The sequence below is a fragment of the Podarcis tiliguerta genome (assembly GCF_965153285.1).
Source record: "Podarcis tiliguerta genome assembly, chromosome: 3".
NCBI lineage: Eukaryota > Metazoa > Chordata > Lepidosauria > Squamata > Lacertidae > Podarcis > Podarcis tiliguerta.
In genome coordinates this window covers 367,751-380,535 of record NC_139536.1, presented here as the reverse complement: position 1 = coordinate 380,535, position 12,785 = coordinate 367,751, and the positions used below count along the sequence as shown (strand labels likewise).

General features: G+C 47.8%; 1 protein-coding gene across 1 annotated transcript; it reads left to right on the top strand.

Annotated features, from left to right (window-relative positions):
* Positions 1-4,233: 4,233 nt before the first annotated feature.
* On the top strand, positions 4,234-10,902 carry LOC310673867 (uncharacterized protein). Its single transcript, XM_083432622.1, has 5 exons — positions 4,234-4,263; positions 5,408-5,483; positions 5,756-5,838; positions 6,544-6,670; positions 7,259-10,902. The coding sequence occupies exons 2-5, from the start codon at positions 5,423-5,425 to the stop codon at positions 8,926-8,928; spliced, it is 1,941 nt and encodes a 646-aa protein (XP_083288748.1). The 5' UTR covers positions 4,234-4,263; positions 5,408-5,422; the 3' UTR covers positions 8,929-10,902.
* Positions 10,903-12,785: the final 1,883 nt, after the last annotated feature.

Here is a 12,785-nt window from a genome sequence, read left to right as displayed (position 1 = left end):
AAAATTATTTAAAAAGGCATATAACATCCTTTTGGAATGGGAGACCAAAGATGAAGAAGTAAAATCAGTAATGATTAAATGGGGTGCAAGATGTAGGACATAATATACAATTCCAGGAATGATAAAATTGTGAAAAATAAATTTGAAATTTACAGATTGCATATTATTGAGAGATTATTATATGAAAATGATGTACAGATGGTATTTATCACCGGTTAAATTGGCAAAAATGTATAAAAATGAAAAGAAAAAGTGTTGGAGATGTGAAACAGAAGGTAGGTTCTATCATATGTGGTGGGATTGTAAGAAGGTAAAATCCTACTGGGAAATGATATACAATGAATTGAAGAAAATGTTAAAAATAACTTTTGTAAAAAACCCAGAAGCCTTTTTATTAGGTATGTTAGGTCAAGACATACCAAAAGAAATGAGGACTTTATGTATGCCAGCAAGAATGTTGATTGTACAAAATTGGAAGACTGGAGAAATACCAACTAAAGAACAATGGCAGGAGAAGTTGATGAACTCTGCAGAACGGGCAGAAATGACTGAAAGACTAAGAGAAAAAGACAACAGAGACTTTGAACAAGATTGGGAACCATTCATAATATATTTGCAGAAACAAAGAAAGGCAATAGACTTGATGGCAGGATTTAAATAAACATCCACATTATTAGCATCAGAAAATGTTTGGAAGATAGTGAAATAAGATGATGTTTTTAATTTTATGTTTTTAAGGTTTGATGTTATGTTATTAATAACTTTTTCTGTTGAGAGATAGCAAAGTGGGTGAAAATAGAAACAAACCAGAAACGCAAGTTGAGGGAAGTCTTGGAGGTGAGGGAGGGAGGAATTTATAGGAAATGTTAAGAATTTGAGATGTATGTAATGAATGGAAATGAAAAATGAATAAAAAAATTAAAGAAAGAAACATATGTTCATGGGATGCCCGAAGCTTGCACATTTTTGGAGGAAAGTATTAAGGTGCCTAATAACTACATACCAACTTTATACGCACTGACAACGGGTTAATGTAAATGTACTCTTTGCATCCTTCCTTCTGCTAAACAACTGAGATTGATTCATTGGAAAGATAATGCCATGGTCCCCTTTGAACGATGTATACAAGATAGGACTACTCTTGCAACATAGGAGTGTAGATTGTGGAGAAATAGAATACATTTATAAAAACAATGATTTGTTAATCCAGTGGTACCTCAGGTGAAGTACTTAATTCGTTCCGGAGGTCCGTACTTAACCTGAAACTGTTCTTAACCTGAAGCACCACTTTAGCTAAGGGGGGCCTCCTGTTGCCGCGCCGCCGGAGCCCGATTTCTGTTCTCATCCTGAAGCAAAGTTCTTAACCTGAAGCACAATTTCTGGGTTAGTGGAGTCTGTAACCTGAAGCGTATGTAACCTGAGGTAGCACTGTAATATTTTACTCGTCACTATATCGTACTATATATACCTACATATTGTATTGGATCACAGTTTAAAGCAGTTTCCTTTGGTTTGACCTTTCTCCATCTTTTTCACTTCATTTCTCTACTGAAAATTGACAACAAAATAGAAATTTTAAGAGAAAAAGAGAGGTTGAATGGTGCATTTCCTTTGGGGGGGGTTTCCCGTGGGAGTGGGAAGAGGTTCATAAAAGAGAAAAGCGCCACTCCTGATGCAGCCCATGTGGAAGGCGTTGAGGCGTTGCTCCTGGTGGGTGCAAGTGGCCCAGATCTGGGAGAATGGCCACAGTGTGGAAGAGGCCGGAGAACCTTCCACCAGGAGCCGCCCCGGAGAGTAACGGGACAGGCAGGCAGCCTTGGACTCCTGGAACAACCACACTGTTGTCCTTGCACTTAAAAGGACTGCAGCCTCTGGGGAGAGAGAGACTTTGTGTTGAGACCTTGTATTGGACTGGTTGCCTGTTTGCTCATTAAATGAATTAAAGACTCGTCCTCCTCCATCTCTGTGAGATGTGGTTATTTCATTCTGGGGGTCCGAGGGGGAACCTTCTGCAGTGTAGAAACACAACCAACCAGATCCTTGGGTTCCCCTCGGCTCTGGACCCCCTCCCAGAGGAGGCAGGGCTTCCTCCAGCCAGCCAGCCCTTTGGAGAGCTGGTCTACCTGCGGGAAATTCTTCAGTCCCCCTCCGGGCATTTGGCCCTTTCTGCCCGAGCCCGTTCAAGGTGTGGAGGGCACACGGAGGGCACACGTTCAAGGTATGGAGTCCCACTTCTCTGAAGTCTCTCAGCCCCACTCACCTCACAGAGTGTTGTGGGGGAGGAAGGAAAAGGAGCTTGTGAGCCGCTTTGAGACTCCTTACAGGGAGTGAAAGGCGGGATATCAAATCCAAACTCTTCTTGGGACTGGCGGTGAAATCTACTCGGAGTCGAGAGTGGATTTCATTCTCTTTATTCAGCTCATAGTGGTGAGGAGGAATGGTAGTTCCCCCACAATATCTGCTTTATATACATTATTTACACAATGGGCTGCACGCGATTGGCTAATTCTGGGATTCTCCTGTGGACCAATGAGTTTGTGGATTCACTTCCACCTGGAGCTTGATTGGGTGGCTCCTGCGGACCAATCATACTGCTGCATTGTTCTAGGACCAATCAGACTGCTGCATTTTGGATCCTATTCAACTCGGTACATAACAGGCAGAGAGAGGGAGGGTGTCCGGCCATGCAGGGCTCTCTCAGGGCATCTGCCCTTTCTGCCCGCTCCAGGTCTGGGGTGCGCGGCGGCTCCTTGAAGCCTCACCATCCCCTAGCTGGGGAGGAACAGGGGAGACCCCAGAGGCGCAGCCGAGACAGGGTGAACGGGGGAGAAGCTGGTCCAGGGGAGGTGGAGGGTAGATCTGCCCCTGGGTGGAGGAAGCGAGCTGAGGGTTGGCTCCTTGCCCAACAGCGCAGAGGGACCATTCTGACCTCTGGACTCAGCTCCTGTCCGCCCAGCCCAGACCCCGTGAAGAGCCAGGGTGACAGAGGACTCCAGTTGGGGCGACACCCAGAGCGAGGCTGGGCTGGAGTCTAGCAGCAAAGGGGGCTTTCAGCTTTGAGCGCCCCCGTTTTGCCCCCTTCCCTTGCCAGCTGCGGCCCCCCCCCGACATTTCTGGACCAACCTCCCACCCCCGATGCGGAGCCTAGGAAGGGGGCTGGGGGGCATAGCTGCCAACCATCCCTTATTTGGCGGGACAGTCCCTTATCCCAGCGCCGTGTCCCGCTGCTGTCCCGGATTGATGATGTCCCTTCAATTTCCCGGGTTTCAAAGGAAGCAGCTCCTCTCCCTCCCTCCCTGCTGGCCAGGGAGGAGGGAGGCTCCAACTGGGTTGCTTGGCTGCGTTGCTCACCCAATAAGGGGTCTGAGAACGACTGGGGGGTGGAGCTTGCATGCCTTGTGCCAATCAAATCGGCCACGTTGCCTGGGGACTCACCTTTGCTCAGCGCTTCCCAGCGGAGAGGTGACGGTGGTTTTCCTTGCTGCGTCCCCTTGGCCGGGTTGCTGCACTGTGGGAACCCCCGCTTGAGGCTTCGCTTGGCTGCTGGCTGGGCTTCCTGCCTTTGGCTCGGAGGGGCTCAGAAGTTGAACATACCTGTGCTTGGAAAATCCCTTATTTTTGTTGCTGATCCCTTATTTTCAAACCTAAGTTGACAGCTATACTGGGGGGTCTGCCGAAGAGCCCCCCTCGGAGCCTGCCTGCTGCGGCCTGAGTGGGGGGGGGGCGTGCAGAAGAGGCGTGCCAGGCTGCAGCTCGGGGGCCGCGTGAGCGCGCGGAGGGAGTTCTGGCGGGGAGGTGCGCGCCCTGCTCTCCGGAGGCGCCGCTTGGGCAGCCCGCGCCCCGCCTGCTCGGCCCCGGCTGCCTTGCCGAGCCCAGGTCCGCATCCTCGGCGGCCGAGACCCGGAGGAGGGGCGGGGAGGCTCCGCGGGGCAGCCTCGACCGGGGGAAGCGCGTCCCTGGAGCTCCTCGAGAGCCAGCCAGCCTGCAGGGCGCTCTGCACATGCTCCGATCCCCCTCTCCCCAGCCCCCTTGCTCAGGGGTGGGGTTGGGGCTCAGGGCCCCAGGCAGCAGGGGGCTCCTCTCTCCCCTCTCTCGGCTCCTGGCCGGGCTCCTCTTCCTCCTCCGGCCCCCAGGCTCCCCCCAAAGGAGACCAGCTGGGCGCGCCCGGCGAGCCAAGGGTCAAGAGCAGCTGAGCCGCATTCCTAGAGAGGACGGGAAGGGGCGGGGGCGGGTCTTCCGGAGGCGCCCCTCTTGTCTCCTCCGGTGAGTCTCCCCCTCTTCCCTGGCTCGGCCTGGGGGGTCCTGGGGGGCTGCAGGGGGGCTGCCGTGGGGGGGGGGCTGCTCAGCCGGGGGCCTCTCCCCCCCCACCAGGCGAGGGGTCCTGCCATTGGGGGAAGGAGGGGGGAACCAGGCCCTGGGGAGCCGGGCAGAAAGCGGGGACGGAAAAGAAACGCAGCAAATAAGGATTTTTTTGGGGGGCAGCCCCTCCTCGGGTTGCTGCTGCCTTGGGGACCCCGGGCAGCTCCGCCTGGAGGGCTGGGCAGCATGCCCTGGGATCCCTCCCTGAGACGGGGGGGGGGGGATGCAGGAGGACCCCCAAGCATCTATGGCTGTGGGGATTATGTCATGGAACATCATCATGGTTGTTGTCATTATTATCCTTCTCTTCCCCCAAAGTTCCCAGGGCACATTACAACATTAAAACTATATTTTAAACAGATTTTAAAAAGCTTTCCATCACAGAAAGAAGGTGAGTCTTACTTGACTTGCTTTTCAGCAGTGTTCTTTTGCCCCACCTAATCATAATCATTATCATAGATTTATATGCCCCCTCCCCGCCTGACCACATTTTCCAAGCATTCTGGGGGAGCTTCCAACAAATAAAAACACAGAAAGGCTACCTGAAGACGTACTTTGGAGTGGCCCAGTTAGCCCTTGGGGGGGTTGACCAGACAAGCATCCGGCCCTCAGAAAAAAGAGAAAGGACCCCACCCACATAGTGTGCTTGGAGGATGTTGGGGATTCCAAGTGCTAGTAAAGAAGATAGAAGCTGGAAGGAAATGGGCCCTGAAGTGGGGGTGGGAGAAGCAGAGAGTCACACAGCTTAAGACCCCAACTGTGGGCCAGTGACCAGTTCCCAGGCTGTGGCCCTGACTGAAGGTTTCCTCCTGAGTCAGGCAGAGGAGAGAAAGCAGGCAGAGCAGCAGGTGAGAGAGACTTTCCTCTGGAAACTCCCAAGGGGCTCAGAACGTGAGAGAGAATCTCCCAAACTGCTCTCCTAACGGCTCACCGCCTTTTCGGAAGCAAGGGATGAGATCTGCTCCCCTAAAGTGTTTTCTTCGGTCATTCCTGTTCTAATCCTTCTCCCTATTCTCTGTTTTGATCCTTGTTACTCTTTCCAGGAAAGGATCCGTTTGCAGAAATGGACCCTGCTTCCTGTGAGGCAGAGAAGACTCCGTTGGACGCCAGAGGGAGGCCGCTGGGTAAGGAGGAAGGAGTTTTTCTTCTCATTCTGTGGATCTTGAAACTATCTGTGCGTTCTGTTCATCTTTGGGGGGGAGGAGCACTTGGGGCCAAGAGCGCCAAGGAGGGGAAATGTATTTTGAGCCAAAGTAAGTTTGAAATGCGTACAAATGTCTAAATGCACTTTGCAAGAAAGACTTTTTCTAAGGTCCATCTGTAGCCTGAAATGTACTGCTAAAGCTCTGAGAGACGCAGGAGCTGATGGCTTCCCTTTGACTTTTGTCTCTCGCAGGTGACAGACGGATGCCCCCCAGACCTCCTCATCCATCTTTTCATGAGAACGGAGGAGAAGCAGCAGCTGTGGAAACAGATCTGGTATGGGGAAAGAGCTTTGTGGGGAAAGAGTCAGAGGAGTGGGGCAGCCAGGGAGCCTCTGGGCCGGAAAGAATTTCTCCTCCTCTTGGCTTCTGTCAAAGCCTCTGTCCTGAACATAGATGGGCAATGCCATTCAAAAAGGTTTATGTGCTGACAGGAATGAGCAGCCATCTCTCCTTAACTGGGCTTTGGAATGTCACTATTTTTATGATTTATCAGTAGCTGCCAAAATCTAATCAGGCTTCTAAGCAGTTGAGAAGCCATAGCAAACAGTGGCCGGGATTCACCTCAGCAGCCCCATCGGCTGTACAAGGGGATTCCCCTCCTCCCTGTCTCTGTGCCCCCATGAGCCCCTTGAAGTTGGCTGTAGGGCAGAGGGAGGGTCCCATCGCCCCCCAAGCATCGCACAGCAGGAGTAGAGAAGGGATCGTTCTGTCTGGCAGACAGGAATACTTCCACAGAGAGAATGATTTGAAGAACAGCATGTGGAGTTCCACCCATTCACACAAAGATTAATACCCATCATTAGAATGCACAGTAAAATAAATCAGTTGAAATGCTAAAATAGGCATCCATACCTAAAATGTGCAGCAAAATAATCCCATTAAAAGAACACAACAATGAATGGGCAGAAAACAACTGAGCAATGTATAGTGGATAATCTTTATGCTGTCTCAGAAGAGGACCTTTTTCCTTTTCCTTCAGGGTCCTCTGTGCTTTGAAGATGTCGCTGTGTATTTCACAGAGGAGGAGTGGGCGATGCTGGATCCTGACCAGAGAGCTCTGCATAAGGAAGTCATGGAGGAGAATTGTAGGATAGTGTACTCTCTCAGTAAGGATTCCTGCTGGACTATAATATATATTTTGAAATACACCCACCCTCCCATACCCACCCAACCCTACCTCCACCTGTGAGAATCCTGCAATATTTTGATGGCGCTCAACAGCATCTGGGATTCTCATTCCCCGCAGCTCACCTTGAATCTACTGTTCTGTCTGCGAATATTCTTGCCCTACATATGCCTTTTTAAACCATGACCAGGCTGGTCTGAGCTGCCCAGACCTTCTTGAATGTAACTTTCTGTGTGGTGGCAGAAGACGTAGCGGCTTCTGTGAGGTTTTCTGCTTTTGCTTCTGTCACTTTCTGGTTGACCAAAGAGACAACTGACCTTGCAGATGGAGGAGATTCCATGATTAGGCCAAACAAGATCTATCCTGGAAGATGCCAGGCTGTTTGAATCTCAGGTTCCCATCAATCTGTGTGTCATTGAGAGTCAACAAAGGCAGTGAACCCTGTAGTAAGACCTCAGATCTAACTCCCTTCCGTTCTTCATCAATCACAAACATTCATTAGCAGTCTTCCATAATTTGGGGCTCTATTTCTTCCTAAGGCTCTAATGTGTTTCTCTCTTTGATGCAGGCGCTGATGGATTGGAAATTATGAACAAGGGGAACCATGACAACATTCACACAGTGGGGAAGTTGTATAAATATTTGGAGTTTGGAGAGAGTTACAGTCTGAGCTCCCATTCTACTTCCCATAAAATATATCCTATTGGGAAAAATCGTTATCGGTACTTGGAAGATGGTAAGACGGTTCGTCAGAAGACATTTCTCACTTTCCCTAAAAGAACTCACAGCAGGGAGAGACCATATCCATGCTTGGAGTGCGGGAAAAGCTTCAGTCACAGGGCTGTGCTCCAGGCCCATCAAAGAATTCATACAGGAGAGAAAGCCTATAAGTGCTTGGAATGTGGAAAGAGCTTCAGGCAGAAAGCTAAGCTCACAGATCATCAAAGAATTCATACAGGGGAGAAGCCATACCAGTGCTTGGAATGTGGGAAGAGCTTCAGTCGAAAGGACCATTTCATATACCATCAAAGGATTCATACAGGAGACAGACCATATCAGTGCTTGGAGTGTGGGAAGAGCTTCAGTCGAAAGGACCATCTCATATACCATCAAAGGATTCACACAGGGGAGAAGCCATATAAATGCTTTGAATGTGGAAGGGGCTTCATTAAGGGCTGCCTGCTCACAGCTCATCAAAGAATTCATACAGGGGAGAAACTATATCAGTGCTTGGAATGTGGAAAGAGCTTCAGGCAGAAAGCTAATCTCACAGCTCATCAAAGCATTCATACAGGGGAGAAGCCATATCAGTGCTTGGAATGTGGAAAGAAATTTAGTCGGAAGGATACCCTTACTTCACATGAAATAATTCACCAAGAGGAGAAACCATATAAATGCTTGGAATGTGGAAGGGGCTTCATTAAGGCCTGCCTGCTCACAGCTCATCAAAGAATTCATACAGGGGAGAAACCATATCAGTGCATGGAATGTGGAAAGAAATTTAGTCGGAAGGATACCCTTACTTCACATGAAATAATTCACCAAGAGGAGAAACCATATAAATGCTTGGAATGTGGAAGGGGCTTCATTAAGGCCTGCCTGCTCACAGCTCATCAAAGAATTCATACAGGGGAGAAACTATATCAGTGCTTGGAATGTGGAAAGAGCTTCAGTCACAGGCAGGGTCTCGCTTCCCATCAAAGTGTTCATACAAGGGAGAAGCCATATCAGTGCTTGGAATGTGGAAAGAACTTCACTTGCAAGAATAGTCTCACTTTCCATCAAAGAATTCATACAGGGGAGAAACCATACAAGTGCTTAGAATGTGGGAAGAGCTTCAGTAGAAAGGATAGTCTCACTTCCCATCAAAGAATTCATACAGGGGAGAAACTATATCAGTGCTTGGAATGTGGAAAGAGCTTCAGTCACAGGCCAGGTCTCACTTCCCATCAAACAATTCACACTGGGGAGAAACCCCATCAGTGCTTAGAATGTGGGAAGAGCTTCACTTGCAAAAATAGTCTCACTTTCCATCAAAGAATTCATACAGGGGAGAAACCTTATCAGTGCTTGGAATGTGGAAAGAGATTCAGTAGAAAGGATAGTCTCACTTTCCATCAAAGAATTCATACAGGGGAGAAACCATATCAGTGCTTGAAATGTGGAAAGAGCTTCAGTAGGAAGAAAAGTCTCACTTTCCATCAAGGAACTCACAGCAGGGAGAATCATGGTATTTGAAGATGGGTCTCCTATGTCTTCTCAATCTCCTCTTTTCCAGTCTAAGCCTACCCCAGCTCCTTCTATCATTCCTTAAAAGGCTAGGTTTCCAAATGCTTGAATATATTGGTCACCCTTCTCTGCACAGATTCCAACTTCTCAATATCCTCCTTTGATTGTGACATCCAGAATTGAGCACAGGACTCCAGGTGTGGTCTGACCAAGGCAGAAAGGAACATAGTATTACTTCCCATGAGCTGGACATTAGACGTCTGTTGATATAGCCTAAAATAGCATTAGCTTATTTTGCTACTGACTCACCTTGTTGACTCATGTTAAGCTTTTGGTGTCCTAAGACCCTTAGATCCTTTTCACATGTGCTGCTGGCAAGCGTGGTGCTTCACATAGAATCATAGAATTGTAGAGGTCTAATGGTCTTAGTGGACCACAAGCTGAACATGAGTCAACCGTCTGATGGCATCCAGTATGGAATGTGTGCCGTTTTTTAGCATTTTTAGTTGTCTAAAAATGCTGAATGCTAGATGACACAACCTTGATGGCAGAAAGTGAGGAGGAATTAAAGAACCTTTTAATGAGGAGAGCGCAAAATGTGGTCTGAAGCTCAGCATCAAAAAAACCAAGATCATGGCCACTGGTCCCATCACCTCCTGGCAAACAGAAGGGGAAGAAATGGAGGCAGTGAGAGATTTTATCTTCTTGGGCTCCATGATCACTGCAGATGGTGACAGCAGTTATGAAATTAAAAGACGCCTGCTTCTTGGGAGAAAAGCAATGACAAACCTAGACAGCATCTTAAAAAACAAAGACATCCATATAGTTAAACTATGGTTTTCCCAGTAGTGATGTATGGAAGTGAGAGCTGGACCGTAAAGAAGGCTGATCGCCAAAGAATGGATGCTTTTGAATTAGAAGAAGAAGAGTTCGGATTTGATATCCCGCCTTTCACTCCCTTTAAGGAGTCTCAAAGTGGCTAACATTCTCCTTTCCCTTCCTCCCCCACAACAAACACTCTGTGAGGTGAGTGGGGCTGAGAGACTTCAAAGAAATATGACTGGCCCAAGGTCACCCAGCAGCTGCATGTGGAGGAGCAGAGACACGAACCCGGTTCCCCAGATTACAAGACTACCGCTCTCAACCACTACACAACACTGGCTCTCCAACACTGGAATTATGGTGTTGGAGGAGACTCTTGAGAGTCCCGTGGACTGCAAGAAGATCAAACCTCTCCATTCTTAGGGAAATCAGCCCTGCGTGCTCACTGGAAGGACAGATCCTGAAGCTGAGGCTCCAAGACTTTGGCCACCTCATGAGAAGAGAAGACTCCCTGGAAAAGACCCTGATGTTCGGAAAGATGGAGGGCACAAGGAGAAGGGGAAGGCAGAGGACGAGATGGTCGGACAGTGTTCTCGAAGCGACCAGCATGAGGTTGACCAAACTGGGGGAGGCAGTGGAAGACAGGAGGGCCTGGCGTGCTCTGGTCCAGGGGGTCACGAAGAGGCGGACACAACTAAACGACTAAACAACAAGCAGTCTCTGCTCTTTTTGCCTTCCCTGGGAGGAAGGTGGAGTGGATGTCTGAAACTCAATGTCAAAGTGAAACCCAATCGAGATAAGACTGAAGCAGTTAGTGGGTGGTGCCCTAGACCAGATGGGTGGGAGATCGCCTGCTCTTTAAAAAAATAAAATTAAATTGGTTTTACATAAAGTTATACACAATAACTGTAACCTTTCCAAAACATACAAAATATCAAGGTTCTTTCAAACCTTCAGACCTTCCCCCACATGGGTTCCAGTTCTAAAGATGTTATCTTTTCCCTTTTCCCTGCATCTTTTACCATTATCCATCTATTATGTAATCATAGTAACCAAAGTTCAGTTAACGTTACAAGTGTCATTGTATCCCTGCCCATGATTTTAGCTGTCTACAGTGGTCTTTCAAGTATACAATAAAATTATCCCAGTCTTTTAAAAATACTTGTTCTTCCTGGTTTCCGATCTTTCCCCTTAGTCTCGCCATTTCTGTGCATTCTATCAGTTTGGTCCGCCGCTCTTCTTTAGTCGGTACTTCACCTTCTTTCCATCTCTGAGCCAAAAACATTATCGCTGCCGTCGTTGCATACATAAACAGTCCCTTATTTTCTTTGGTAATTCATCACATATTATAATATAACAGAAAAGCCTCTGGTTTTCTGACAAAGGGTGAGGGGCGGGGGGACTCCATCAGGCAAGGCCTCCGTCCACCTGCCTTGCCCCACCCTCTGCTTCTCAATGTGTATTGTATTGTTTTGTGTACTGTGGCTTGCCGTTGTTTTACTGATTATAGTTTAGATATTGTATCTGTTGAGTGGATTTCTGTTTAACTTTTATATGATATTATTATGTTATACTATTCTAATTAATGGTTGAATGTTGCTATTTTGATGTAGGCTGCCTATTTTAAAGTTATGTTTTATTATCACATTTTTGTATTGCATTAAATTGTAAAAAGATGTACATTTTTTGTTTCTTCAGCTTGTAAACAGCCTTGAGTATTGTAAGATAGAAAGGCGGTATACAAATTAAAAATGATGATGATGATGACAAAAGTTTTCTTAAACACTTTCCTCAACTCAGTATATATTATTTCCCAGAACGCTTTTACCACTCCACAGGCCCACCACATACAATAAAAGGTTCTATACATTTGAGCTGGTTCTATACATTTTTGCAGGGTTACGTACCAACAGTACATCATTTTCATATAGGTTTCTTTCAACGGAACAGCAAGCCATAAACTTCAATTCCTCATTCCATAACTTTTCCCATGATAAAAATTGTATATTATATCCAAAGTCATTGATTTAACTTCATCATTTTTAGTATACCATTCTAGGGAGATGGCCTGCTCTTGATGGGGTTACACTTCCTCTGAAGGAGCAGCTTCATAGCTTGGGGGTCCTCCTGGATCCTTTGCTGTCACTCAAGGCTCAGGTGGCCTCCGTGGCCCGGAGTGCCTTCCATCAGCTTCGGCTGGTGGCCCAACTACACCCCTGTCTGGACAAGGATCGCCTAACTACTGTTGTCTATGCTCTGGCAACCTCAAGGTTAGATTACTGCAATGCGTTACACGTTGGGCTGCCTCTGAAGACGGTTCGGAAACTGCAGCTGGTGCAGAATTCAGCAGGCAGGTTGCTCACCGGAGCAAGATGGTTTGAACATAGACTGCACTGGCTGCCCATTCAGTGTGCTGGTTTGACCTATAAAGCCTTAAACAGCTCAGGACCGCAATTCCTCAAGGACCGCCTCTCTCCATATGAACCTACGTGGACCCTGAGATCATCTTCTGAGGCCCTTCTTCATGTCCCTCCTCCTTGAGAGGTCCGGAGGGTGGCAGCACAGGAACGGGGCCTTCTCTGCAGTGGCTCCCCATGTGAAGAATGCTCTTCCCCAGGGAGGTTTGCCTGGCGCCTTTTGTTATACACCTTTAGGCACTGGGCAAAAACATTCCTTTTTAACTAGACCTTTGGTTGATTTGATTGACATCCTATGTCCTTTTAAAATGTAGTTGGGGGGAGGGTTTATTGGGTTGTTGTTGTTTTTATTTTGATGATTCTGCGGTTTTATATTCTGGGTTTATTTTGTGAATTGCCCTGAAAGCCTGTGGGCATAGGGCAGTATATAAATTTAATAAAGAAATAAAATGTCTCCTCCCAGGATTGTTTCCCCCTCTGGATAAACAGCTCCTGCTGAAGTTGGAGAGGGGGAGCGAGAGCGGCAGTAGCAGACCCAGCACCCCCCTCTTGCGCCCCAGAGGCTCTTGCTCTAAAGGGGAAGGGGAGGCCAAGGCAGCCCCCTTTTCCTGCTCACACCAACATGTG